Here is a 26,208-nt window from a genome sequence, read left to right as displayed (position 1 = left end):
AATCCAATTAACTACCTCAATCTGAATGCCAAACTACTGAATCTTCTTAACCAACCTCCCATGCAGGACCTTGTCAAAGGCCTTGCTAAAGTCCATGTAGACAACTTGCACAGCCTTGCCTTCATTAACTTTCCTGGTAAGAAAACTGTAAGATTGGTTAGACATGACACAAAATACTGGAGGAACTTAGCATCTGTATAAAAGAATAAACAGTTGACATTTTGGGCTGAGACACCTCATCAAGACTGGAGAAAAAATATGAAAAGTCAGTGTAAGAAGGTAGTGTTGGGGGGGGGGGGGGGGAGGAGGAAGAAATTCAAGGTAGTAGGTAATAGGTAAGACCGGGAGAGGGGGAAGGATGAAGTGAAGAGCTGGGAAATCGATTGGTGAAAGGGATAAAGGGCTGGAGAAGGGAGATTCTGATGGGAGAGGACAGAAGGACATGGAAGAAAGAGATGGAGGAGAAGCACCAAAGGGCGGTGATGGGCAGGTAAGGAAAAATGTGAGAGAGTGACACAGAAATGGGGAAGTGGTGAGAGGATGGGGCCATCACCAGAAGTTAGAGAAATCAATGTTCATATCACCAGGTTGGAAGCAACCCAGACAGAATATAAGGTGTTGCTCCTCTAACATGGGAGTGGCCTTATCATGGCAGTAGAGGAGGAACGGACTCATATGTGGGAATGGGAAGTAGAATTAAAATGGGCAGCCACTGGATTTCCTGCTTTTTCTGGCGGATGGAGCATAGGTGCTTAGCGAAGCGGTCTCCCAATCTTCATCGGGTCTCAGTGATATACAGGAGACCAAAACACAAGCACAGGAATCACTCTGCCATCAAATTTACCTGGACCATTTCTGACACCTTCCCCCCTTTCTCAATCTCTCTGTCTCTATCTCTGGATGGAGACAGTTTATCTACTGATATACCATGTAGCTTACTGATTCTCGCAGCTACATGGACGATAGCTCACCCTACTCTGTCGCTTGTAAAAATGCCATCTCCTTCTCTCAATTCCTCCATATCTGCCACATCTGCTCTCAGGATGAAGCTTTATATTCCAGAACTAATGAGACGTCCTGATCCTTTAAAGAAAGGGACTTTCCTTCCTCTGCCATCAATGCTAACCTCACCTCCATCTCTTCCATTTCTCATATCTTCTGTCACCCTGTTCCCCCGCCACCCCACCAGAGATAGGATTCCTCTTGTCCTCACCTACCACCCCACTATCCGCCGAGCCAGGCTAACTACAATTTACAAGGAAACTCATTCAGTTTATGCCAGTACATGCATAGTACATGCCAGAACTATGTGATAGTGATGGGAAGAATTGGAGGAGATGGCATTTGAATGCGTGGCTGAGGAGTTGGTGCAGGGGGCAGGGTTTTAGATTTTTGGACCATTGGGATCTCTTCTGGGGAAGGTGGGACCTGTACAGATTGGGTGGGTTGCACCTGAACTCGAGGGGGAGCAATATCCTTGCTGGTAGGTTTGCTAGCATGGTTCAGGAGGGTTTAAACTAATTTGCAAGGGGGATGGGACCCGTTGCGATAGAGCAGGGAAAGAAGTGCATGGAGTAAAGCCAGATCTAACATATAGAGAGGCTTTGAGGAAAGAGCAGCAGAATAAAGGTAGTAAGGTAGAAGGGCTAAAGTGTGTGTACTTCAATGCAAGAAGCATCAGGAACAAGGGTGATGAGCTTGGATACATAGATGGAATTATGATGTAGTGGCCATTACAGAGACTTGGCTGGCACCAGGGCAAGAATGGATTCTCAATATTCCTGGATTTCAGTGCTTTAAAAGGGATGGGGGGGGGGGGGAAAGGGGAGTAGGGGTGGCATTACTGGTCAGGGATACTATTACAGCTACAGAAAGGGTGGGTAATGTAGCAGGATCCTCTTTTGAGTCAGTATGGGTGGAAGTCAGGAACAGGAAGGGAACAGTTAGTCTACTGGGGGTATTCTATAGGCCCCCTGGTAGCAGCAGAGATACCGAGGAGCAGATTGGGAGGCAGATTTTGGAAAGGTGCAAAAATAACAGGGTTGTTATCATGGGTGACTTTAACTTCCCTAATATTGATTGGCACTTGATTAGTTCCAAGGGTTTAGATGGGGCAGAGTTTGGTAAGTGTGTCCAGGATGGATTCCTGTCACAGTATGTTGACAGGCCCACTAGGGGGAATGTCATACTAGATCTAGTATTAGGTAACGAAACGGGTCAGGTCACAGATCTGTCAGTGGGTGAGCATCTGGGGGACAGTGATCACCGCTTCCTGACCTTTAGCATTATCATGGAAAAGGATAGAATCAGAGAGGACAGGAAAATTTTTAATTGGGGAAGGGCAAATTAGGAGGCTATAAGGCTAGAACTTGCGGGTGTGAATTGGGATGATGTTTTTGCAGGGAAATGTACTATGGACATGTGGTCGATGTTTAGGGATATCTTGCAGGATGTTAGGGATAAATTTGTCCCGGTGAGGAAGATAAAGAATGGTAGGGTGAAGGAACCATGGGTGACAAGTGAAGTGGAAAATCTAGTCAGGTTGAAGAAGGCAGCATACATGAGGTTTAGGAAGCAAGGATCAGATGGGTCTATTGAGGAATATAGGGTAGCAAGAAAGGACCTTAAGAAGGAGCTGAGAAGAGCAAGAAGGGGTCATGAGAAGGCCTTGGCGAGTAGGGTAAAGGAAAACCCCAAGGCATTCTTCAGTTATGTGAAGAACAAAAGTATGACAGGAGTGAAGGTAGGACCGATTAGAGATAAAAGTGGGAAGATGTGCCTGGAGGCTGTGGAAGTGAGCGAGGTCCTCAATGAATACTTCTCTTTGGTATTCACCACTGAGAGGGAACTTGATGACGGTGAGGACAATATGAGTGAGGTTGATGTTCTGGAAAATGTTGATATTAAGGGAGAGGAGGTGTTGGAGTTGTTAAAATACATTAGGATGGATAAGTCCCCGGGGCCTGATGGAATATTCCCCAGGCTGCTCCACGGGGAAAGGGAAGAGATTGCTGAGCCTCTGGCTAGGATCTTTATGTCCTTGTTGTCCACAGGAATGGTACCGGAGGATTGGAGGGAGGCGAATTTTGTCCCCTTGTTCAGAAAAGGTAGTAGGGATAGTCCGGGTAATTATAGACCAGTGAGCCTTACACCTGTGGTGGGAAAGCTGTTGGAAAAGATTCTTAGAGATAGGATCTATGGGCATTTAGAGAATCATGGTCTGATCAGGGACAGTCAGCATGGCTTTGTGAAGGGCAGATTGTGCCCAACAAGCCTGATAGAGTTCTTTGAGGAGGTGACCAGGCATATAGATGAGGGTAGTGCAGTGGATGTGATCTACATGGATTTTAGTAAGGCATTTGACAAGGTTCCACACGGTAGGCTTATTCAGAAAGTCAGAAGGCATGGGATCCAGGGAAGTTTGGCCAGGTGGATTCAGAAATGGCTTGCCTGCAGAAGGCAGAGGGTTGTGGTGGAGGGAGTACATTCAGATTGGAGGGTTGTGACTAGTGGTGTCCCACAAGGATCTGTTCTGGGACCTCTACTTTTTGTGATTTTTATTAACGACCTGGATGTGAGGGTAGAAGGGTGGGTTGGCAAGTTTGCAGATGGCACAAAGGTTGGTGGTGTTGTAGATAGTGTAGAGGATTGTCGAAGATTGCAGAGAGACATTGATAGGATGCAGAAGTGGGCTGAGCAGTGGCAGATGGAGTTCAACCCGGAGAAGTGTGAGGTGGTACACTTTGGAAGGACAAACTCCAAGGCAGAGTACAAAGTAAATGGCAGGATACTTAGTAGTGTGGAGGAGCAGAAGGATCTGGGAGTACATGTCCACAGATCCCTGAAAGTTGCCTCACAGGTAGATAGGGTAGTTAAGAAAGCTTACGGGGTGTTAACGGGCAGTTGGTGCAGCTTGGACAAGAGTCCAGCAAATAATTCTCCACACTTTCCTCTATCTCTAATGTATCTCACTACCAAGCACATCTTTCCCTGCCCCCCTACGCTGTCTACTTCCTGCAGGGATCGCTCCCTAACCGGTTCTCTTGCCCATTCGTCCCTCTCCATGGATCTCCCTCCTGGTACTTATCCTTGCAAGTGGAACAAGTGCTGCACCTGCCCCTATACCTCCTCCCTCAGTACCATTCAGGACCCAAAACAGTCTGTCCAGGTGAGGCGACACTTCACCTGTGAATCTGTTGGGGGTGTAGATGACTCCTGATCTGGCCTCCTGTATGTTGGTGAGACTCGACCTAGATTGGGAAACAGCTTTGCTGAGCATCTGCGCTCTGTCTACCAGAAAAAGGGGATTTTCCAATGACCACCCATTTCAATTTTATTACCCATTCCCATTCCTACATGTCAGTCCATGACCTCCTCTACTGCCGTGATGAAGCCACACTCAGGTTGGAGGAGCAACACTTTATATTCTGCCTGGGTAGCCTCCAACCTAATGGCAAGAACATAGATTTCTCAAACTTTCAGTAGAGGCTACCCCCCATCCCTCCCCATTTCCCATTCCCATTTTCCTCTCTCGCCATACTCTCTTACCTGCTCATCACCTCCCTCTGGTGCTCCTCCCCCTTCCCTTTTTTCCACGGCCTTCTGTCCTCTCCTATCAGATGCCCCCTTCTCCAGCCCTTTATCTCTTTCAGCAATTGACTTCACCCCACCCTCCTCCTGGTTTCACCTATCACCTACTACCTTGTATTTCTTCCACCCCTTCCCCCATCTTCTTGCACTGACTTCCTGATGAAGGGTGCCGGTTTGAAATGTCGACTGTTCACTCCTTAGATGCTGCCTGGTCTGCTGAGTTCCTCCAGCATTTTGTGTGTGTTGCTTAGATTTCTAGCATCTGCAGATTCTTTTTCTTGTTTATGATTGGTTAGACATGACCTACCACACAGAAAATCATTTTGGCTATCCCTAATCAATCCTTGTCTATCCAAGTACTTGGATACATTCAGTCCCTGAGAATATCTTCCAGCTACTTTACCACTACTGATGTCAGGCTCACCTGGCTGTAATTGCACTGCTTATTTTTAGAGCCTTTCTTAAACAATGGAACAACATTAGCTATCCTTCAATCCTTTGGCACCTCACCTGTTGTTAAGAATGATTTAAATATCTCTGCACTAGCCTCCCATAGGGTCAAAGTGAACACCTTGTCAGGCCTTGTGTATTTATCAACTCTAATTTGCTTCAACACAGCAAAACATCCTCTGCTAATCCTTATATGGTCCATGACCTAACTGCTGTTTTGCCTCATTTCTATAGAATTGGCTAGCTCCAGAGTAAATACAGATGTAAAAATCCATTTAAGATCTCCCTCATCGCTTTTGGCTCTATGCATAGATCTTCACTCTGATCTTCAAGAGAACCAATTTTGTCCCTTCCTATACTTTTGCCTTAATATATCTGTAAATGCCCTTGGAATTCTCCTTCAACTTGCCTACTATAGCAACCTCATTTCTTGTTTTATCCCACCTGATTCCTTGTTAAGTGGTTTCTTGCATTTCTTATACTCAAGTACCTGATTTGTTTTTCCTGCCTGAGACCTGCTATGCATCACCTCAACAATCAGTGTCTCAGCATCTCTCAAAAACAGAAGTTCTCTAATCTTTTATCCTTGTCTTTTTATGACAATAACATACTAACTCTACTCTCAAAATTTCACTTTTGTAGGCATCCCACTTACCAAGCATATATTAGCCAGAAAATAATGTGTACAACCACATTTGCCAGATCTTTCGATTACTATCAAAATTGGCCTTTCTCGAGGACATAGCCATACATTTCTCATTCCACAATGCCACCCCTCCCCCTTTAACCCCTCCTGTTCTATCTCGTCTATCACCCATGACTACGATGTCATAATACCATGTGCTGATCCATGGCCTGAGCTGATCTACCTTTCCTACAATATTCCTTGCATTGAAATATGCATAATGCAGAACATTCATCCCACCATGCTCAGCCTTCCCATTCCTGACTTTGTATGTAGACTTAACATCAACTTTTCCCAGAATCACCCTAGCAGTTCTGGCGCTCTTGTTCACATCCTCTGCAATTCAATTTTACACGCCCCCCCCCCCCCCATGCAACCCTAGCAAACTTTCCTGCAAGGTTATTAGTCCCCCTTCAGTTCTGGTGCAAACCATCTGCCTCTACAGATCCCTTCTGCACCATCTCCTTTGCCATGTGTTACACTATATTGTCTTCCTCTTCCCAGCCATACTACCATGTGGTACAAATAGCCACAGGGGTATTCTGCACTGGCTGCCCATCTCTTTTCCTCCTCCTGACAGTCATCCAGTTAGCTGTGTCCTGCACCTTGGGTATAACTACCTCTCTGTATCACCTATCAATCAATCCCTCAGCCTCCCTAATGATCTAGAGTTGCTCCAGCTCCAATTCCTTAACATGGTCTATAAGAATCTGAAGCTGGTTGCACCTTTTTGCAGATGTGATCATCAGGAACACTGGAGCTCCTCCATGCCTTCCCACATCCCGCAAGAGGAACATTTCAGTATCCTGTCTGACATCCCCACTGCTTTAACTGTACAACAAGAAAGAAAGAATATTAAACAAGTAGTCTCTCTACTGCCTCTGCTCTCCTCACCAGTGCCTCTATGAGCCAAAGATCAATACCTCACTCTAAAACACTGGCCTACTCATTCCACTTAAACCTGAATTCTTTTTATTGGCCCATGCTAAGTGCCTAATTACACACAATGCAACATCTCCTAGTAATATGCTGAAGAAAAGAACTTGAATGCTGAAGAAATGTATACATAAAGTATCGCATGCAATCCTCTTTAATTTCACCACTTACTGCAATGTTTATTAAGATTAGTGCTAGGTTAAAACTCACTTGGCCAGATTTATATCCTTGCTCGTTGTTTCCTTAAATTACCTGCAACCTGTGGTAGCTGGTTAATACATATTTGTTGTTTAGATATTTCTTGCAATGGTGCCTTATTTTTGTTAGGAATCCTTATTCAGATAGCATCAAGGAGATGCTGACAACCTTGGCTACAGCAGCATACAAAGTGGGACTGAAGGTTCATCCTAATGATCAGGACCCACGCGTCCCTATAATGTGCTGGGGAAGCTGTGCATACACAATTCAAGCAACAGGTTAGTCATGGTGAATGCCAGCAGAGAGAGTTATTACTTAAATGCAGATTTTGCAGGAAGTGAAATAAAATGTTTTTGAATATGTGTTCAGAGCAGAAAGTGCTGAAAAATGCATTCCAGGCAACTTCTTTTGAGAGAGGAACAACTTGCATTTCATTAGAATCGGGAAGAATTAGATAGAAAAGAGGTTATGTTACCTAAAAAGACAAAAGGGAATTGAAAGAACTAAAAGCATAGTCTGTGAAAAGGTGAATATCAAACTGTATCATTTTTAAATATTGTATTTGATGAATGAATCATTGTCTGGGTAGTAGTCTTAAAACGTGGTTAAATTTATTTGATAATGTTAGTATTACTTAGACAACTGAAATTCACTTTCTTTAAGACCAAGTAATGTGTAAACTCTTGCATTTATTTCCAGAGCGCTTCCTGGCAGATGAAGAAAAGCCACTGTTTGGCCATCTACCATGTAGACAGGTAGGTATTATAAAAATGTACAGACTCTATGCACAATTACAAAGTAAAAATATGAATCTGAAAATGGTATTTGAAAAGTCAAAAGCTAGATGCTAGTAATAGAAAATACTCAATGTTTAGCAATTCAGGCAATATCTGTGGAGAGAAAAACAGTTAACCTCTCATGGTTGAATGGTCATTGATCTAAAATTCTAAAATTCTTCCTCTCTGGCTGACCTGCTGAGTATTTATGGCATTTTTTTCTTACTATTGGTCATCATCACATTATGACCATTGGGGATATTGATATTTGCCTTTACAGAATTCAGAAATTAATAAAAATTGGAGATACAAATAAAATTTATACTCTTGTAGTTTCTGTGTGGGATTAAAAATAAATAATACAATTTTTTTTTCAACTTGCTATATGTGATGTGCCTTTGTATTATGGTAATTGAATACAAAAAACTTGTACAAGATTGATTTGGCAAGCCTGGTTTAAGATAACTCAAAGACCTCTTTAAAAGGGTGACTAGGGAGAGACCATCAGGGCTGCCTATGTGTGGAGCCACAGGAGATGGCTGAGTTTCTTAATGTCTATTTCTCCTTAGTGTTTACTAAGGAGACATGAGAGTGATAAGTGATGAGGTTTTAGATCCTATACATATTACAATGTAGAAGGTATTTAGAGTCTTGAAGATCATTAATGGGGCAGATCCCCTGAGCATGACCAAGTGCAGACCGAACCAGATTGGAGGCTAGGGGAGAAAACGCAGAGGCAGTGTAGAGATATTTGCTTTGTTGTTAGCCACTAAATCTGGAGAGTATCTAATACTATTTCATCTGTGCTGTATAACTCTTATAACTCTTGCTCATTTCCTAGGAATGCAGCCCACCACACCAATAATGCTTGGTTTGCCTGCATGTCTAGAAATGGCATGTTCAGATTGCAGTTGCATATTTCAACTGGACTGAAAGGTTTTATTTAAATGGAATTTTTTAAAAAGCAATGGGAATGGTTCTCAACTGAGGAAAAACAGTTTTACGTGACTGATGTACTTTGATGAAAGGGAATTTGACACATGTCTGTAGATGCCTGAAGTAATAGGACTAATGGACTAAGTGATTAAGCAAGTTAGCTGGGCTCTTTATTCACCAAAGTAGAGGATGTAAAAGTAGAGAGACCAAGCTCGAATGTTATAAAAACAATAGTTATCCCATAGCAGATATATTATATCAGCAAGGTGTTAGTACTTGAGAAATAATGGAGCAGAGAATGTTGGAAAGAAAGACCATGCTGGGATTATTGTAGATCAGGGGATTATGACTTGAGTTATGTTTAAAAGAAAAATAAAAGGCACATAAGAAGTTGAGTAAATGATCTTTTAGCCACAAAAAGCTGGGTGTCAAAAAAGTGATTCTGAAAGGTGCTAGAATTGAGAACATGTGTTTAATTTCTTGAATAAGCTATTTATATGCTCCAGCCTGCAAGGCTGTTGACTCAGCAACAAAGTGGGATCAAGTTGGTTGGCTGACATGAACACAGCAGGCCATATGGCCACTAGTGTCATAAACTTCTATGTCTTTGAAAGGCTCTAATCAGATACAAGTTATTTCACTTTTGTTGGCATATATTTTCACGTGTTTTAACTAGCTATACTTTATTGTAGGATGACTGTCTGAAGGCATTAACCCGATTTGCTGCATCACACTGGACTGTGAGTTTTCTGTCTGTGGTTCAGCAACACTATGCCCGACTGTTAGCAGGTTTGTATATTATAGTTGTTGAGTACTTAATTTTAACTGGAGAAATTCTTGTTGAAGAAGCAAAAATTTTTCAGATGCTGCAGATAAAAAACAAAAAATGCTGGAGATATTCAGCAGGCCAAGCACCAACTATAGAGAGGGAAACAAATATTTCAAGTTGATGACTGATTAATGTTTTGGATTGATGACCTTACATCAGAATTGGAACATGGAAAAGATGGGTGAAAGAACAAAGGGAGTGTCTGTGATCAGGTAGAAATCCAAGTTGGAAATTTGAAATAAAACCAGAAAATGCTGGATACACTTAGCAGGTGCAGAAGTGAGTATGAAAAGATGAACAACTAATATTTCAGGACCTACTCTCCAAAGATGAATGCTTGTTTATTAAAGTTGATCAGTCTTCAGGAGTGCAAATAGAAAGAAATAACTAAAGGCACTCACACAAAAAGTTGGATGCTAAAATGCAAAACAGATGCTGGAAATACTTAGCATATCAGGTGGCATTTGTGGAGAGAGAAAAACTGAATTAATGTTACAGCTGGATGACTTGCCACAGAACTGATCGTTCTGACATAAATCAGAAAGGCTGATTATCTGAAGTTGTTGAATTCAATAAGAGATGCAACATGCATAGCCAGAAGATGAGATGCTGTTGTGTGAGCTCAAGTTGGGCTTCACTGGAACAGTGCTGAAGGCCAAAGTCAGAATGAGGAGAGTGGTATACAAAACAGTCATCACACCTCTGTTTCATTTGCCAAAGTGTTGGCGAGAATTCTCAGTCCCACTATGATCAGCTGTATGCTACATTTCTGGTGCTGTCTCACCAAGAGACTTTTTATAATTATTTAAGACTTGTTTATTGTAAATTTTATTTTACATTTTTAATTCAGCTTTTATATTAGATACACTACTGTAGACCAAAATTGTAATATGGATAATTTGTTCTGTTATATTTAACTTTGAGAACAAATGAATGAAAGATCTTTAATTTTTCTTTGGAGTCCTCCAGCCTTCTGGTTGCCTTCAGTGACAATAAGTTCATCTAATAACCATAGCATACTAGTCACAATTTCCAAAGTTGCAGATGATACAAAACTTGGCAATTTTGTAAACTACAAAGATGCTTTTAGATTGGAGATAGGTAAAATAAGGCTGGTGCTATGAGCAGGAGATTGGCAGATGCACTTCAGTGCAATTAGGTAGTCCACTTTGAAATTTCCTTGTTTGAAGGATATATCTTTTAAAGGATGCTAAAACAGGACCTTAGAGGCATGTGCGCACAAATTATTGAAAGTAACAAGGCAGATTGAGAAAGTTGTTAATAAGGAATGCACAAGTTTGGATTTTATCAGAATCAGATTTATTATCAACAGCATGTGTCATGCAATTTGTTAACTTAGCAGCAGCAGTTCAATGTAATATATGATAATATAGAAAGAAAAAAGTAAGTAAATCGGTTAGTAAGTGTATATATACACACAAACCCCATTTCCAGAAAAGTTGGGATATTTTCCAAAATGCAATAAAAACAAAAATCTGTGATATGTTGATTCACGTGAACCCTTATTTAACTGACAAAAGTACAAAGAAAAGATTTTCAATAGTTTCACTGACCAACTTAATTGTATTTTGTAAATATACAAAAATTTAGAATTTGATGACTGCAACACACTTAACAAAAGTTGGGACAGAGTTAAAATAAGATTGAAAAGTGCACAGAATATTCAAGTAACACCGGTTTGGAAGACTCCACATTAAGCAGGCTGATTGGTAGCAGGTGAGGTGTCATGACTGGGTATAAAAGTAGCATTCATCAAAGGCTCAGTCTTTGCAAGCAAGGATGGGTCGTGGCTCACCCCTTTGTGCCAAAATTTGTGAGAGAATTGTTTGTCAGTTCAAAACATAGAAACATAGAAAATAGGTGCAGGAGTAGGCCATTCGGCCCTTCGAGCCTGCACTGCCATTCAGTATGATCATGGCTGATCATCCAACTCAGAACCCTGTACCTGCTTTCTCTCCATACCCCCTGATCCCTTTAGCCACAAGGACTATATCCGACTTCCTCTTAAATATAGCCAATGAACCGGCCTCAACTGTTTCCTGTGGCAGAGAGTTCCACAGATTCACCACTCTCTGTGTGAAGAAGTTTTTCCTCATCTCAGTCCTAAACGGCTTCCCCTTTATCCTTAAACTGTGACCCCTCGTTCTGGACTTCCCCAACATCGGAAACAATCTTCCTGCATCTAACCTGTCCAATCCCTTTAGAATTTTATACGTTTCAATAAGATCCCCCTCAGTCTTCTAAATTCCAGTGAGTATAAGCCTAGTCGATCCAGTCTTTCTTCATATGAAAGTCCTGCCATCCCAGGAATCAATCTGGTGAACCTTCTCTGTACTCCCTCTATGGCAAGAATGTCTTTCCTCAGAATAGGGGACCAAAACTGCACACTATATTCTAGATGTGGTCTCACCAAGTCCTTGTACAACTGCAGTAGAACCTCCCTGCTCCTGTACTCAAATCCTTTTGCTATGAATGCCAACATACCATTTGCCTTTTTCACCGCCTGCTGTACCTGCATGCCCACCTTCAATGACTGGTGTACAATGACACCCAGGTCTCGTTGCATCTTCCCTTTTCCTAATCAGCCACCGTTCAGATAATAATCTGTTACCCTGTTCTTGCAACCAAAGTGGATAACCTCACATTTATCCACATTAAATTGCATCTGCCATGAATTTGCCCACTCACCTAACCTATCCAAGCCACCCAGCATCCTCTTGGCATCCTGCTCACAGCTAACACCACCGCCCAGCTTCGTGTCATCCGCAAACTTGGAAAAGCTGCATTTAATTCCCTCGTCTAAATCATTAATATATATTGTAAACAACTGGGGTCCCAGCACTGAGCCTTGCGGTACCCCACTAGTCACTGCTTGCCATTCTGAAAAGGTCCCGTTTTCTGAAGGAACATTTCCCAACGCAAGATTGCAGAGAATTTAGGTCTTTCTAAATCTACAGTACATAATATTGTGAAAAGATTCAGAGAATTCAGAGACATCTCAGTGCATAAAGGGCGAGGTTGGAAACCACTGTTGAATGCACGTGATCTTCGAGCCCTCAGGCGGCACTGCCTAAGAAACTGTCATGCTACTGTGACAATTATAGCCACCTGGGCTCGGGAGTACTTCGGAAAATCATTGTCACTTAACACAGTCTGTCACTGCATCCAGAAATGCAACTTGAAACTGTATTACGCAAGGAGGAAGCCATACATCAACTCTATGCAGAAACGCCGGCGAGTTCTCTGGGCCCAAGCTCATCTCAGATGGACCGAAAGACTGTGGAACCGTGTGCTGTGGTCAGATGAGTCCACATTTCAGCTAGTTTTCAGAAAAAACGGGCGTCGAGTTCTCCGTGCCAAAGATGAAAACGACCATCCTGATTGTTATCAGCGTAAGGTGCAAAAGCCAGCATCTGTGATGGTATGGGGGTGCATCAGTGCCCACGGCATGGGTGAGTTGCATGTATGTGAAGGTACTATTGACTCTGAGGCGTATATTAGGATTTTAGAGAGACATAGGTTGCCATCAAGGCGACGTCTCTTCCCGGGACGTCCATGCTTATTTCAACAGGACAGTGCCAGACCACATTCTGCACGGGCTACAACAGCGTGGCTTTGTAGACACAGAGTGCGTGTGCTTGACTGGCCTGCTGCCAGTCCAGGTCTATCTCTTATTGAAAATGTATGGCGCATCATGAAGAGGAGAATCAGACAACGGAGACCACGGACTGTTGAGCAGCTGAAGTCTTATATCAAGCAAGAATGGACAAAATTTCCAATTGCAAATCTACTACAATTGGTATCCTCAGTTCCAAAACGATTTAAAAAGTGTTATTAAAAAGGTGATGTAACACAATGGTAAACATGCCTCTGTCCCAACTTTTGTTGAGTGTGTTGCAGCCATCAAATTCTAAATTTGTGTATATTTACAAAATACAATTAAGTTGGTCAGTAAAACTATTGAAAATCTTTTCTTTGTACTTTTGTCAGTTAAATAAAGGTTCACGTGAATTAACATCACAGATTTTTGTTTTTATTGCATTTTGGAAAATATCCCAACTTTTCTGGAAATGGGGTTTGTATATATATGTGGAACGAGCTTCCAGTAGAAGTGGTAGAGGCAGATTCGGTATTGTCATTTAAAGTAAAATTGGATAGGTATATGGACAGGAAAGGAATGGAGGGTTATGGGCTGAGTGCGGTTCAGTGGGACTAGGTGAGAGTAAGCGTTCGGCACAGACTAGAAGGGCCAAGATGGCCTGTTTCCGTGCTGTAATTGTTATATGGTTATATGTATATTGAATAGATTAAAAAGAGTGCAAAAACTGACATAATTCAGTAAAAGGCATAGAATATAAAAACAAGGAATTAATGTTGGAACTGTGTAACATACTAGTCTGGCCTCAGCTGGTATAGTGTGTTCACTTGTGGTTGCCACATTATAGGAAGGATGAAAAGGCGTTACAGAGGGTCCAGAAAAAATTTCCATGAACACCTCTTGAGAAATTAGAGTTACAAGGATAGATTAGAAGGGAAGATTCAATAGAGCATAATATCTAGACATAGTACAGTGGGAGGGTATTCCCTTTGTTGGATGAGGCGACAGGTATAGAATAAAGGCACAGGGAATTCAAAGTGATATGATTAAAAACATTTATACACAGCACGTGTATGGAATTTGAAGCGCATTGCCTGAGGATATGGTAGAGGCAGATTTCATTGTAGCCCTGAAGAGGGAATTATTGAAGGGTGAAGAGCAAGGTGCTGTGTGTAGTACTAAAGAACAGTTGTGATGGAGAGCTGGTATGCACACCATGAGCCAAGTAACCTTCTACTGCAACAGTTGTGTTTTTCTACAACTTTTTCAGTTCCAGATAGTACAATGGAAAATGAAATTTCAGAAAAAGTAAACATCAACTTGTGCATACTAAGAGCTGCATTATTCTAAGATATTGCCTGTTTCCGAATGATTAAAATAATGGCATCAGTAGAAGGTGTAAAATCGAAGCTCAGATTTTTGTCAGCCAGGTCTCACTCTCCTATCCCACTTTCATTTAGATATGTAATGAAACCTGTCATTTTTCTCCCTTACTCTTCTCAGTTCTGATACCTGATGATGATGATAAGACGCAGGTTCCTCCTTCTATTCTTGATGTTGATATGTTTCATTTGTTGGTATGTGAGCAATCTATTTTTATTCTTCTAACATTCTCTTATTTTGCAGATAGTTTCTATTTGTTCACTGAGATAAGTCTTGATAAGTGAAGAATGTTGGATTGGAAGTTTAGGAAAAAGAATGTTGAGCTGCCACTTTAATTTGCTTCCATGTCTCCAAGAGAGTCTTTAATTAAAGATAATAAGCTGTAATTTGAGTGATTGCATTACATTTCTGGGATCATTTCAACTTAAAAATACAGCTCATTTTAATTTTTACCTCTGACAGAAGAAAATGCTTTGATATTCTGAATTCAGAAAAATATTAAAGACCATGTGGAATATCACTGTAATGTTAATATATCTTCAAGTAAAATTATATCCTAAATTATAAATGGCAAGCCTTTTATATTCCCAGAAAGTAGAATTCTGTAACAAAATTAACCATTGCCAGGGTTTGTAGTTGTTAAATGCAGTTTTATTCTACTGCAAGTCCAGTTAACCCTTGTCATGAACATTTGGCTTTGTTATCCACTTTATGTTTAAACTGACAGAGACTAGTGGCAGTAACTATAAAGGACTTCAAATCTCCATTGAATTATTAAATTAGCTTCATTTTTGATTGTTTACTCAAGCATTTTTTTTTACTTACGTGGCAAGTTCAAGTATTGATTGATAACATCCTAATATTTATCTAATATACCACATTACTTGATTGGTTAAATTTCTGTCTTCAATTTTTCAAGTTTGCATATTAAATAAAGTATTTCTATTGCTTTTCTAAATGGCCTGATCAGAGTGACAGTTCTTTCATTCTGCCTGCAGGTGAGCTTGGTGCTTTCATTCCCAACTGTGCACTGTCATGATTTCACAGGAGTCAGCTTAGCTGTTGGTGTTCTTCATCTTTTTCATTTAGTTACCATGGCACATATTGTACAGATTCTACTTACATCTTCAACAGGTACTTTATGAAATATTCCAATTTTTTTAAAAGATTGAATAACACTGGGAAAATGCTGTATGCATGATGGTTATATCTAACACGGGGTTATCACATTTTAGTATTATATATTTTTGGGAGCAAGATGTCTAGTTTAATAAATGAGTTACATTGAGTGTACTTGAAAAGCTTCCCTTTGGCATGCTGAAGTGAAAGTATTAACTTCATTATTCACTGCATTAGAGGAAAATAATATGGACCAAGAAAGTACTGATGGGGAAGAAGAAGCTGCTGCCTTTACTTTGTATGACAAACTCAGGCAATACTCAGGAAGGTAAGATGCAGTTGATACGATAAGTATTCTTTTGGGGTTAAAATCATCTGGGAAAACATTTGAAATGCATGGGGAGGTATTGGATTTTGGTAAATAAAGGAACTTTTGGTGTTAATTTGCTTTGTTCACCAACTTGTGTTTATGTTTATGTTAATTTTAGTTTTAAATGTTAATTCATGTTTTATGTTAATTTTCTGTATTTATTTTTCTTGAACTTCGTACCTGCTAATATTTTCTTGGATTGTTGATAATTCAGAGACTACTTAAAATTCCATCATGGTAGTTCAAAGATTTGCAGTCAATTTAAAAAATAATTTCTAAAACAAAATCTTATTATTGAAAGTTTATCATGAGGTCATGGCAGCTTTTGTAAACGTCCAGTTAGCTTATTAATATCCAATATGGAAGGCTGTCATCTATCTGTCTACAACTAATATCAATCACAGTCAATATAGTTCTCTTTTAAGTGACTAGCAATTGTATCAAATATCACAGAAGAATAGTTTACCAGTAGATGTAGAGCTACTAGGACTTGATGTTTCAATCCCAATGATAAAGTCAGCACTCTCGATGTTGGCAGTAGGCTTGGAGTGGTGACGAGGAGGGTAGCTACGTCATCAGGGTCATTAGGTGGGCACCCTCCTTTTTTGATGTTTCGTTGATAAGCCCACGATGTCTCTAGAGGGCTCAACGGTGCTACCTGGCGTCCCAGATACACCCCCATCAGTTCCGTACCCTCCTGTCTTCATCTTGCAGCCCAGTTGTTGTCTTTCCTTTTAATCCAAATCCAATTGCTGCTTTCTTCTGCTGCATTTGACAGGGACTTGATTGTTTGTTGGAGGGAGACACCCCTCGCCCCCGCGTTCTTCAATAGACTGGTCGTAGATGTAGCAACAAATCCCCTGCACTTCTACAAGGAAAATCTTGGTCTTCCAGCCGTTTTGAGCAACTTCAGTTACCAGTTCAGAGTACTTGGTCTTTTTCCTCTCATAAGCTTCTTCAACACCATCTTCCTATGGTACTGTCAATTCCATAACATATGCCAGCTTGGCTGTTGTAGACCACAGGACTATGTCTGGCCGGAGTGTTGTAACCGCAACGTCTGGGGGAAACGCAAGCTTCTTTCCAAGTCCACATCCATTTTCCAATCCTGAGCAACATGCAGATTGCTTATATCCCTTGATGTTACTTGGTGCTCTGGAGGTTGGCCTGCTGGTACAAATCGTGTAATGTGGATATTTCCTGCCGATGTTTGTGGGAGAGCATTTACGGTGGTTTGTCTCTGTTCCAAGATTGATGCCAGCTGTCTAAGAATTTGGTTATGCCGCCAAGTATACCGCCCCTGGCTGAGGCTCATGGTGCATCCTGTTAAAATGTGCCTTAGTGATCCAGGTGCTTGACAAAGAGAGCAAGTGGGGTCTTCTCCCCACCACTGGTTCAGGTTTTGAGGTGTTGGTAGGAGGTCATAAGTGGCTCTGATGACAAAACTTAGCCGAGATCCCTCCATCTCCCAGATGTCAGGCCAACTGAGTTTCCTCTTTTCCAGGCTCTCCCAATTAGTCCATTGGCCCTGCTTGGCCATTGAAACAGCTCTGGCATGTCGCTCTGCCTCCTCCTGTCTCCTCACTTCCTCTACCACGAGCCGTCTCCTGCACTTATGTTGCCTTGTGCCTTTGAGGAGCCTTTGGGACGAGCCCGAGACCGGCTCTCCCATGTTGGACTTGGCCAACCACATCCCTGAAGTGAAGAGCAGACCTAGCACTCTGAACGGCTTCAGATGGGGTCCACTTCCTCCCCGTTGCCACACGGGGGGGCCGCTGTTCGAATAACAGTATCTTCAGATTCAGTGAGGGTAATAACCAACCTTGCTTTGGTGCATTTGAATTCTTCCATAAGACTTGTAATTGGTAGTTCCAATTTGCCATTCCCATACAGTCCAACAGGACTTAAGTATCGTGGAAGTCCAAGCCACTGTTTCACATGTGTGCTGATCACTCTTTTGAGCTTTTCCACCTTGTTGATGGGGATTTCATACACTGTTAAAGGCCACATGAGTCTTGGGAGTATGCCGAACTGGAAGCACCACAGCTTGAGTTTTCCTGGCAGCAAGGTCTAGTTGATGCGAGCTTTGTACGTGATGGTATCCTTTTTGAGTTGTTTAAACTGCTCGGTGTCCTTGTGCTTAGCATCATACCATCGACCCAAGCTCTTCACTGGCATTTCTGAAACAGTTGGGACAGGTGTTCCATCAATATGAAATCTTTGATCCGTGACTTGACCTTTGACAATGGAGATGCTTCTGCGCTTGTAAACCTCATGGACTAGGAATGTGCTCACTTCTCCTCAATAAAGAATGTTGAAGAGCATGTCAAGAACAATAACTTGAAAACGTTTAAGGTCAACTTGATATAGTCAGAGTCGTACAGCATGGAAGCAGGTCCCTCAGCTCAACTTGTTCATGCTGGCTGAGGCATATATGTCAAACTCAAGGCCCGCGGGCCAAATCCGGCCCGCAGTGGAATTATCTTTGGCCCGCGAGATAATATCTAATTACTATTAAAGCTGGCCCCAGTAATCGAAGCGCCTATGGCGTATGATATGGCTAATGCTGAGTTTATTCAGGTACCAGGTTTTTAGTGTTTATTCGGCAGTTTTGCTCGGCAGTCTTCTTCATAAGAAACGGAATTTGTAAAGTGAAACACTTTGTAGTTATAGCAGAGACTGAGACACATGAGAACAGGCTGAAAAAACGGAGGCAACGAAAGCTGCGTTCGCGCGTCCGACTGATCCGGCCTGCATGAAGCTGCATTTTGCTCAATCCGGCCCGTGACCTATAATGAGTTTGACACCCCTGGGCTAAGGTATCTTCATGTTAATTGTCAAAAGTGGCATCTTGTATATCTCAGCAATCTTCCAACCTAGCATATCATATTAAAATTCTGAAATCATTCTACATCGAGCAATGAAAAGTTGATTGAAATTAAGCATTTGAATGAAAAGAGTTTTCCCATTGTTAAAAGTGATAAACTTAAAGTGAGTGTTGCAGATGATGCTTTTGCTGCAAGCAATACCTATTTAATAATCCTGGTCAGATTCAACCTTCAGTTATGGTTGCCAGCAAGTTGCTGAGCCTGCTGCATGCTCTTATTTTCCCATCATGAGTTCACAGATCTTTTTGCTGGATGTCAGTGGTTAGGTGTTTGTAGAGCTGCTTCTTTTCACTTGAGTAAAAGTAGAGCTTCCAATCTAGAATGCCTTATTCCTGTAGACGATCTCCCTATCATTCCCACAAACCACTTGTCAGGGTTGCCCATAAATCTTGAATGGTGAGGCAGTCTCTGTCTAAGAGGACTTGTTCTTGTGGGGTCTACAGGTCCTTAAAAGCTTTGATGTTGATTTTTTACAGCAACACTTCTGTTGATATTGATGTTTTAGGGCCAGCTTGGTGGTGTTTTAGAATGGACTGGATGCTAGGAAATGGTCATTGTTACCTCTCTGTGTGGGTGATGTGCACATTGCAGTTTCTTACTTTGATATAATCTAACAGATGTCTGTGTTTGGGCTGGAGTGATGTCATGACACCTTGTGCTTGTCATTTCATGATAAGCACTGTTTCATCAGAATGACCATGCTCATCTTGTGAAAGGATGCTAATTAGCATTGGTCTTCCATACTCTTCCCGTATCAATTATGTCGGAGAACTGGGTCTCTTCTCACCTTGGCATTGAAATTGCCCAGGAGAATGGTTTGTCCTATTTTGGGATGCAAAGCAGTATTTTTCAAGGTTGGAGTAGAAATCCTCTTTCGGTTCACCAAAACTTCTAGTGTTGGAGCATATGCACTGATGATCAGAGTATTTTGGTTCCATGTTGGAATGAGTCACAGCTTCATAAGGGGTTTGCTAACTCTTGGAGGTGGTGGGGAGTGTTGTTGTGTAAATGAAATCACCAGAGAGAATTACTGGTAGATGCAAAGCAGCTTCTTTATTCAACAAAACAAGGTACGGCAGGCATAATATGGAGACTCGTTTGGTGGAAAGGTCTGCTGGCCCAACGTGGGGCTTGATATTTATTTGCTAAATGCAAAGGACAATTCCATATTTACAAAAGTGTAGAAAATGCTTCCTTTTGAAACTACATACAAACTTCACACCTTCTGATTTGCATCCATCCCACAGACACCAGCAGCATCTGGACTGGGATCCACAGCTTTTAGGAATTCATTATCCCGAACTGAATCCACAATACATTATCAAGAAACAGAAGACTGGTAGCCAAAGCCATTTGCTAAATGTAAATAACCTAAACCCAAAAATCACTCTAAAAATTCCTCCTCTTGGCCCTCTTGGACAAAAAAAAATTTGTACCACTAAAGGCCAAACTAAGAGGATCTACTCAAATAGAAAACTCCCCCCCCCACCCAATTTTGTGTGTCAATATCTACCCTAGCATTCCCTAATCGCTACCTACCAAATGTTTATCAGAGTGGTTGTTCCAGAAATTTGAACGTCTTTAGAAATGCTGCTTCTTTTGTGTGCCTGTTGGCTCTTTCCCTGCAGACCGATTGCAGCTTTATCACATTCCTTGTCTTCACCCCTTCATTCTCTGGTCGCTGGAGCTCTTTCTTTCCAGCAGCACCCACAGGCCCTGTCATTGATGTACAGGAAGGGGTTAGGATGGTCTCTTTGCCAATGTCTGCAAAGACCTCTCCCCAGTGGCACCTCCTTCTGAACTGTCCAGTTGATGACTGGCGCGACAGCTGAAAGGGCCCAGCTCCTCATTCAGACTGTGGGTGACTGCCTTCAGATGCCGTGTACAGTCTGAAATGCCATCAAAGTTGTGAAACTTGCTGCCTCTGCTTTAACTTAAAATCCCTCCCCATCTATTTTCTAATATCTTTTCTATTCTATGCTATTAAATTCTTCGTCCACCTTCAGCAACCAGTGTTCATTACAGAGTACCGTCATCATCACACTTTAGCAAGCTATTCACAGTTTTCTGTCACACGCTTTGTGTCCTCTGCCACGCTCTCAGGGTCTTCTGCCTTTTCGTTTCCTCTGGGTGTGTTTTCATCAGCTGTGGTCAGTCTGGTATGGCTGGGTGGTGTTCCTCTCTTAGGTTCTCTGTAATTACATGGTTACTGGGTACACTTGATCCCCCACTCTGACTGTAGGAGCAACACGAGGGTGAGTCCATAAAACCATAAGACAAAGGAGCAGAAGTCGGCCATTCAGCCCGTCAAGTCAACTCCACCATTTTATCATGAGCTGATCCATTCTCCCATTCAATCCCACTCCTCCGCCTTCTCACCATAACCTTTAATGCTCTGGCTACTCAGATACTTATCAATCTCTGCCTTAAATACACCCAATGACTTGGCCTCCATTGCCGCCCGTGGCAACAAATTCCACAGATTCACCACCCTCTGGCTAAAATTTTTTTTTTCGCATTTCTGTTCTGAATGGGCGCCCTTCAATCCTTAAGTCATGCCCTCTCGTACTAGACTCCCCCCACCATGGGAAACAATTTTGCCACATCCACTCTGTCCATGCCTTTCAACATTCGAAATATTTCTATGAGGTCCCCCTTCATTCTTCCAAGGAGTACATTCCTCATATGTTAACCCTCTCATTCCTGGAATCATCCTAGTGAATCTTCTCTGAACCCTCTCTAACGTCAGCACATCCTTAAATAAGGAGCCCAAAACTGTACACAGTCCTATGCTTTAATCTGAGTCCAGTGTTTCCACTGGCTGCCTCGCCAAGTCTGCACACAGACACAAGTATCACTGGTTAAGAGTACCATCTATGGCCCTATCCATCTGGGGACAAACTCTGGCCTTTCCTGCAACACCCTTACCATGACTTGGTCGCTGGGCTGTGGAAGGACTATCTTCTTTCCCTCTGGCTCTCTTTGATCAGCGATTCGCTGCTGTTGTTTTGCTCGGCTCTTCAATACTTTAAGTTGGTTGCAAAGGTCTATCACATACTGTGTCATTCTATCCCTGTAAGCCTCGGACTCACAAAAACCCGTAAGAACCCAGTAAGGGAGTCGCATTGCTCGTCCCATCAATAATTCATAGGGGCTGAAACCCAGTGTGCATTTTGGGGTTGTTCAATCTCATCAGGATTCCTGATAATACATCAACCCATGTCTTTCCTGTCTCAACTATAGTTTTGCCTAAGGTGTTCTTGATTGTTCGGTTGATCCTCCTCTATTTAACTAGGTTTATCTTTACTTGACCACAATCTTGTTTGTGTCTACCCCACACTGCTGGGAACCGTTGGCTCCAGTCTCTAATGATCGGGACAGCTGCGACTATGCTAGCCAGATTCTGTATTCTATTGGTTATACATGTTCACTGCCCCTGGCTTGTCCATATTATTTCTCCCTTTCCTGAATCTATAACAGCCCCTGCTTCCCTTAGGATGTAATTCCAAGGATAGTGCCCTCATTATTTAGACATACCCAGAAACACACTGGAAGCTGCACTTCCCGGACTTTGAGTTATTTGCGACTCACTTCTTTCTGCCTTCACTATTTTCCCTCCTACACCCCGAATATAAATAGCCTGTCCGGTTGTTGGCAACGGTATGTCCATTATCAATACCAAGGCCCCTGTGTCCACTAGCATATTGCATTGCAGTCCCCCCTAACAGGGTTGGGGGAGGGAGGCATCACTAAGATGCCAGACTAGATCATTCTGGATGGAGAAGCCCACTCAATGAAGTGAATGTTTCCCGTTCTGTATGCTCCTCTAGAGGAAGGTGTATCCACCACATTGTTATTTTAACTGGCCATCTTCTCACATATTTAAGGCAGTGCAGCATTGTGGTCTGGCACTTTTGGAATAGTCCATGAGGATCTTGGTTTCCAAGTCTAGAACTTCATATTGCAGAATGGAAAATCGTGATCCAATGACATGGGGTATAAAAAGATCAGGCTCTGCTGTTTGGGTAGTGTTAGACTTGTCTTTGAACATGCATGCACATGCACAGGGTATGGTCTCTGATAAAGCAGCATTTGCCTCCTTTTTCACCTCACCCAGTCACCAACTACTGAACCTAACTGCACACTGGGTCCCCTTCCTAGACCCTGGCTAGGGTCATAAAACTGGTCCACATTCAGAAGTAATTTGAACGATGGCTTGAATGGGGTTAAAACATGTAACAGTCTACTTAGAAACATAGAAAACCTACAGCACAATATAGGCCCTTCGGCCTACAAAACTGTGCCGAACATGTCCTTACCTGAGAAATTACCTAGGGTTACCCATAGCCCTCTATTCTTCTGAGCTCCATGTACCTGTCCAGGAGTCTCTTAAAAGACCCTATCGTATCCACCTCCACCACCGTCACCAGCAGCCCATTCCACGCACTCACCGCTCTCTGTGTATAAAAACTTACCCCTGATATCTCCTCTGTACCTACCTCCAAGCACTTTAAAACTGTGCCCTCTCATGCTAGCCATTTCCACCCTGGGAAAAAGCCTCTATCCATGTGATCAATGCCTCTCATCATCTTATACACCTCTATCAGGTCACCTCTCATCCTCCGTCACTCCAAGGAAAAACGGTGAGTTCACTCAACCTATTTTCATAAGGCATGCTCCCCAATCCAGGCAACATCCTTGTAAACCTCCTCTGCACCCTTTCTATGGTTTCCATATCCATCCTGTAGTGAGTTGACCAGAACTGAGCACAGTACTCCCAAGTGTGGTCTGCCAGGGTCCTATATTGCTGCAACATTACCTCTTGGCTCCTAAACTCAATCCCACAATTGATGAAGTCCAATGCACAGTATGCTTTCTTAATCACAGAGTCAACCTGCGCAGCAGCCTTAAGTGTCCTATGGACTCGGACCCCAAGATCCCTCTGATCCTCCACAGAGTCTTACCATTAATGCTATGTTCTGCCATCATATTTGACCTACCAAAATGAATCACCTCACACTTTTCTGGGTTGAACTCCATCTGCCACTTCTCAGCCCAGTTTTGCAACCTATCAATCTCCCACTGTAACCTCTGACAGCCCTCCACACTATCCACAACACCTCCAACCTTTGTGTCATTAGCAAACTTACTAACCCATCCTTCCACTTCCTCATCCAGGTTATTTATAAAAATCACGAAGAGTAGGGGTCCCAGAACAGATCCCTGAGGCACAACACTGGCCACCGACCTCCATGCAGAATATGACCCATCTACAACCACTCTGCCTTCTGTGGGCAAGCCAATTCTGGATCCACAAAGCAATTTCCCCTTGGACATTAACAGAACTCTAAAGTTTGCATTTCCAAACCAAATACAATGCTTTCTGTAAAACCAGGGTTCATCATGCTGAAAATGTAGCTTTTAAAATTTTGTAATATTCCTAATTGTATTTCCCACTTGTACTTTCTGTTTCATTCAATTAACTTCCGCTCCCTACTATAATAGTATTGAAGTAAGAAGTAATGTTGCTTGCTTGCTGAGAGGTCTGAAGGTCAAGATAACATAACATATATTTTATGTGGAAAGCATAATACAATTAGTGATTGGAGGCAGACGTGAAAATATGTTTATTAATTTAGGTTAGCAACTTTGTAATACAAAAGTAAGCTATTATGAGGTTTAAATTGAAGTCTTTTGTTTAGATACAGTGTTATGTATTCAAGTCATTTATTGTCCTATGCACAAGTGCATGTGCAGTGCTTTGAAAAAGTATTCAGCTCCCATAACTATTTTCACATTTTACTGTTTTATTTTCTAATTTTAAAACATACTGTATTCAGGTAAGATTTTTTGAGCTAATCTACCAAACATTGTGCATCGTGTCAAATCAAAAGAAAAACTTGCCATCAATTTACTAAAAATTAAAAACCAAAATTATGACCAGAACATCTTGACTGGTATGTGGAGGCTACTGCACAAGATCGAAATAAGTTGCAGAAACTTGTAAAATTAGTCAACTCTCTCATGCGTCCAACTTCTGTAGTAGCCAAGACATCTTTAAGGAGCGGTGCCTTAGGAAGACAGCGTCCATTATTAAAGATCCCCACCACCCAGGACATGCCCTCTTCACACTTTTACTATTGGGAAGGAGGTACAGAAGCCTGAAGGCACACACTCAGTGATTAAGGAACAGCTTCTTCACCTCTGCCATTTGTTTTTTGAAATGGACATTGAACCCATGAACACTACCTCATTATGTTTTTATTTCTGTTATTATGCACAACTTATTTTAACTTAACTATTTAATAGACGTACATATACTCAATGTAACTCAGTTTTTTTCTCTATATTTATTTGTCATGTATTTATTGTACTGCTGCTATAAAGATAAATTTCCCAACATTTTCAGGTGATATTAAATCTGATTCTGGATAAAGTATTCATTCCTTTGAAATTACTATGTTAACTATCCTCACGTGCAATACTGCATATCACCTTACCACCTCACCCAGTTTGCTCATGTAGAAAATTGGAGGATAAACTGCTTTCAATGAATTCATAAGAATAAATATGCCCTTTCTCTGTAAGGTCCTTCAGTATGATAAATTTTCAACAGACCAAACCAAACTGAAGACAGAAGAGCATTCAAGACAAGTTAGGGAAGTGATAATAGAGAAGCACAAATCAGGGAAGGGTACAAGACCATCTCAAAGGCACTGAACATACCTCGGAACTCAGTGCTGTCCATTGTGTCAAAATGGAGAAATATGAAACAACAGCCACGCTACCTTGATCAGGCCACCCCTCTAAACTTACTTGCCGAAGAAGAACAGCACTTGTAAGAGAGGCTACTGTGATGTCAACACTTATTCAGAATGAGCTGCAGAAGTCAAGGGCTGCAACTGGAAATGAAGTTCATGGCTCCACAATCTGAAAGGCCTTGCACAAAAAGGGTTATTTATGGAAGAGTTGCAAGGAAGAAGCCCTGGCTAATGAATAGCGTATCCTTGCCTGTGAAGACTTTGCAAAGCAAAGATACTGTAAAGATGTGGAAGAAGGTGTTATTGTTGGATGAGAGTAAAGTGGAACTTTGTGGCCGCAACACTAAACAGCACATGTGGCATAAATCCAATACTGCACATCAGCCAGGTAACGCCATCCCTACTATAAAGAATGTGGAGGTAACATCATGCTACAGTGATGCTTTTCAGCAATATGGACTGGAAATCTGGTCAGGATTGATAGGATCATGAATACTGCTAAATACAGAGAGATCTTGGATAAAAACCTGCTAGCCTCTGCCACAAAGCTTAAACTGGGGAGGAAATTTGTCTTTCAGTAGGACATCGACCCAAAGCACACTGCCAGAACTATCTTGGAGTGCCTTCAAATGAAGAAAATTGATGTCCTTGATTGACAAGTCAGAGTC

General features: G+C 41.9%; 1 protein-coding gene across 5 annotated transcripts in view; it reads left to right on the top strand.

Moving 5' to 3' along the window:
- Window positions 1-26,208, top strand: part of ubr2 (ubiquitin protein ligase E3 component n-recognin 2) — a 229,502-nt gene that overhangs the window by 182,802 nt on the left and 20,492 nt on the right. For all 5 annotated transcript variants that reach the window (XM_073050723.1, XM_073050721.1, XM_073050719.1 and 2 more), the window contains 6 exons: window positions 6,989-7,137; window positions 7,559-7,614; window positions 9,264-9,360; window positions 14,523-14,596; window positions 15,401-15,536; window positions 15,759-15,849. In XM_073050723.1, coding sequence (XP_072906824.1) covers window positions 6,989-7,137; window positions 7,559-7,614; window positions 9,264-9,360; window positions 14,523-14,596; window positions 15,401-15,536; window positions 15,759-15,849 — 603 coding nt within the window. The remainder of the gene's footprint in view (window positions 1-6,988; window positions 7,138-7,558; window positions 7,615-9,263; window positions 9,361-14,522; window positions 14,597-15,400; window positions 15,537-15,758; window positions 15,850-26,208) is intronic.

Source organism: Hemitrygon akajei, chromosome 7, assembly GCF_048418815.1.
Source record: "Hemitrygon akajei chromosome 7, sHemAka1.3, whole genome shotgun sequence".
Lineage (NCBI taxonomy): Eukaryota > Metazoa > Chordata > Chondrichthyes > Myliobatiformes > Dasyatidae > Hemitrygon > Hemitrygon akajei.
This window is presented reverse-complemented; position numbering and strand designations above follow the sequence as displayed.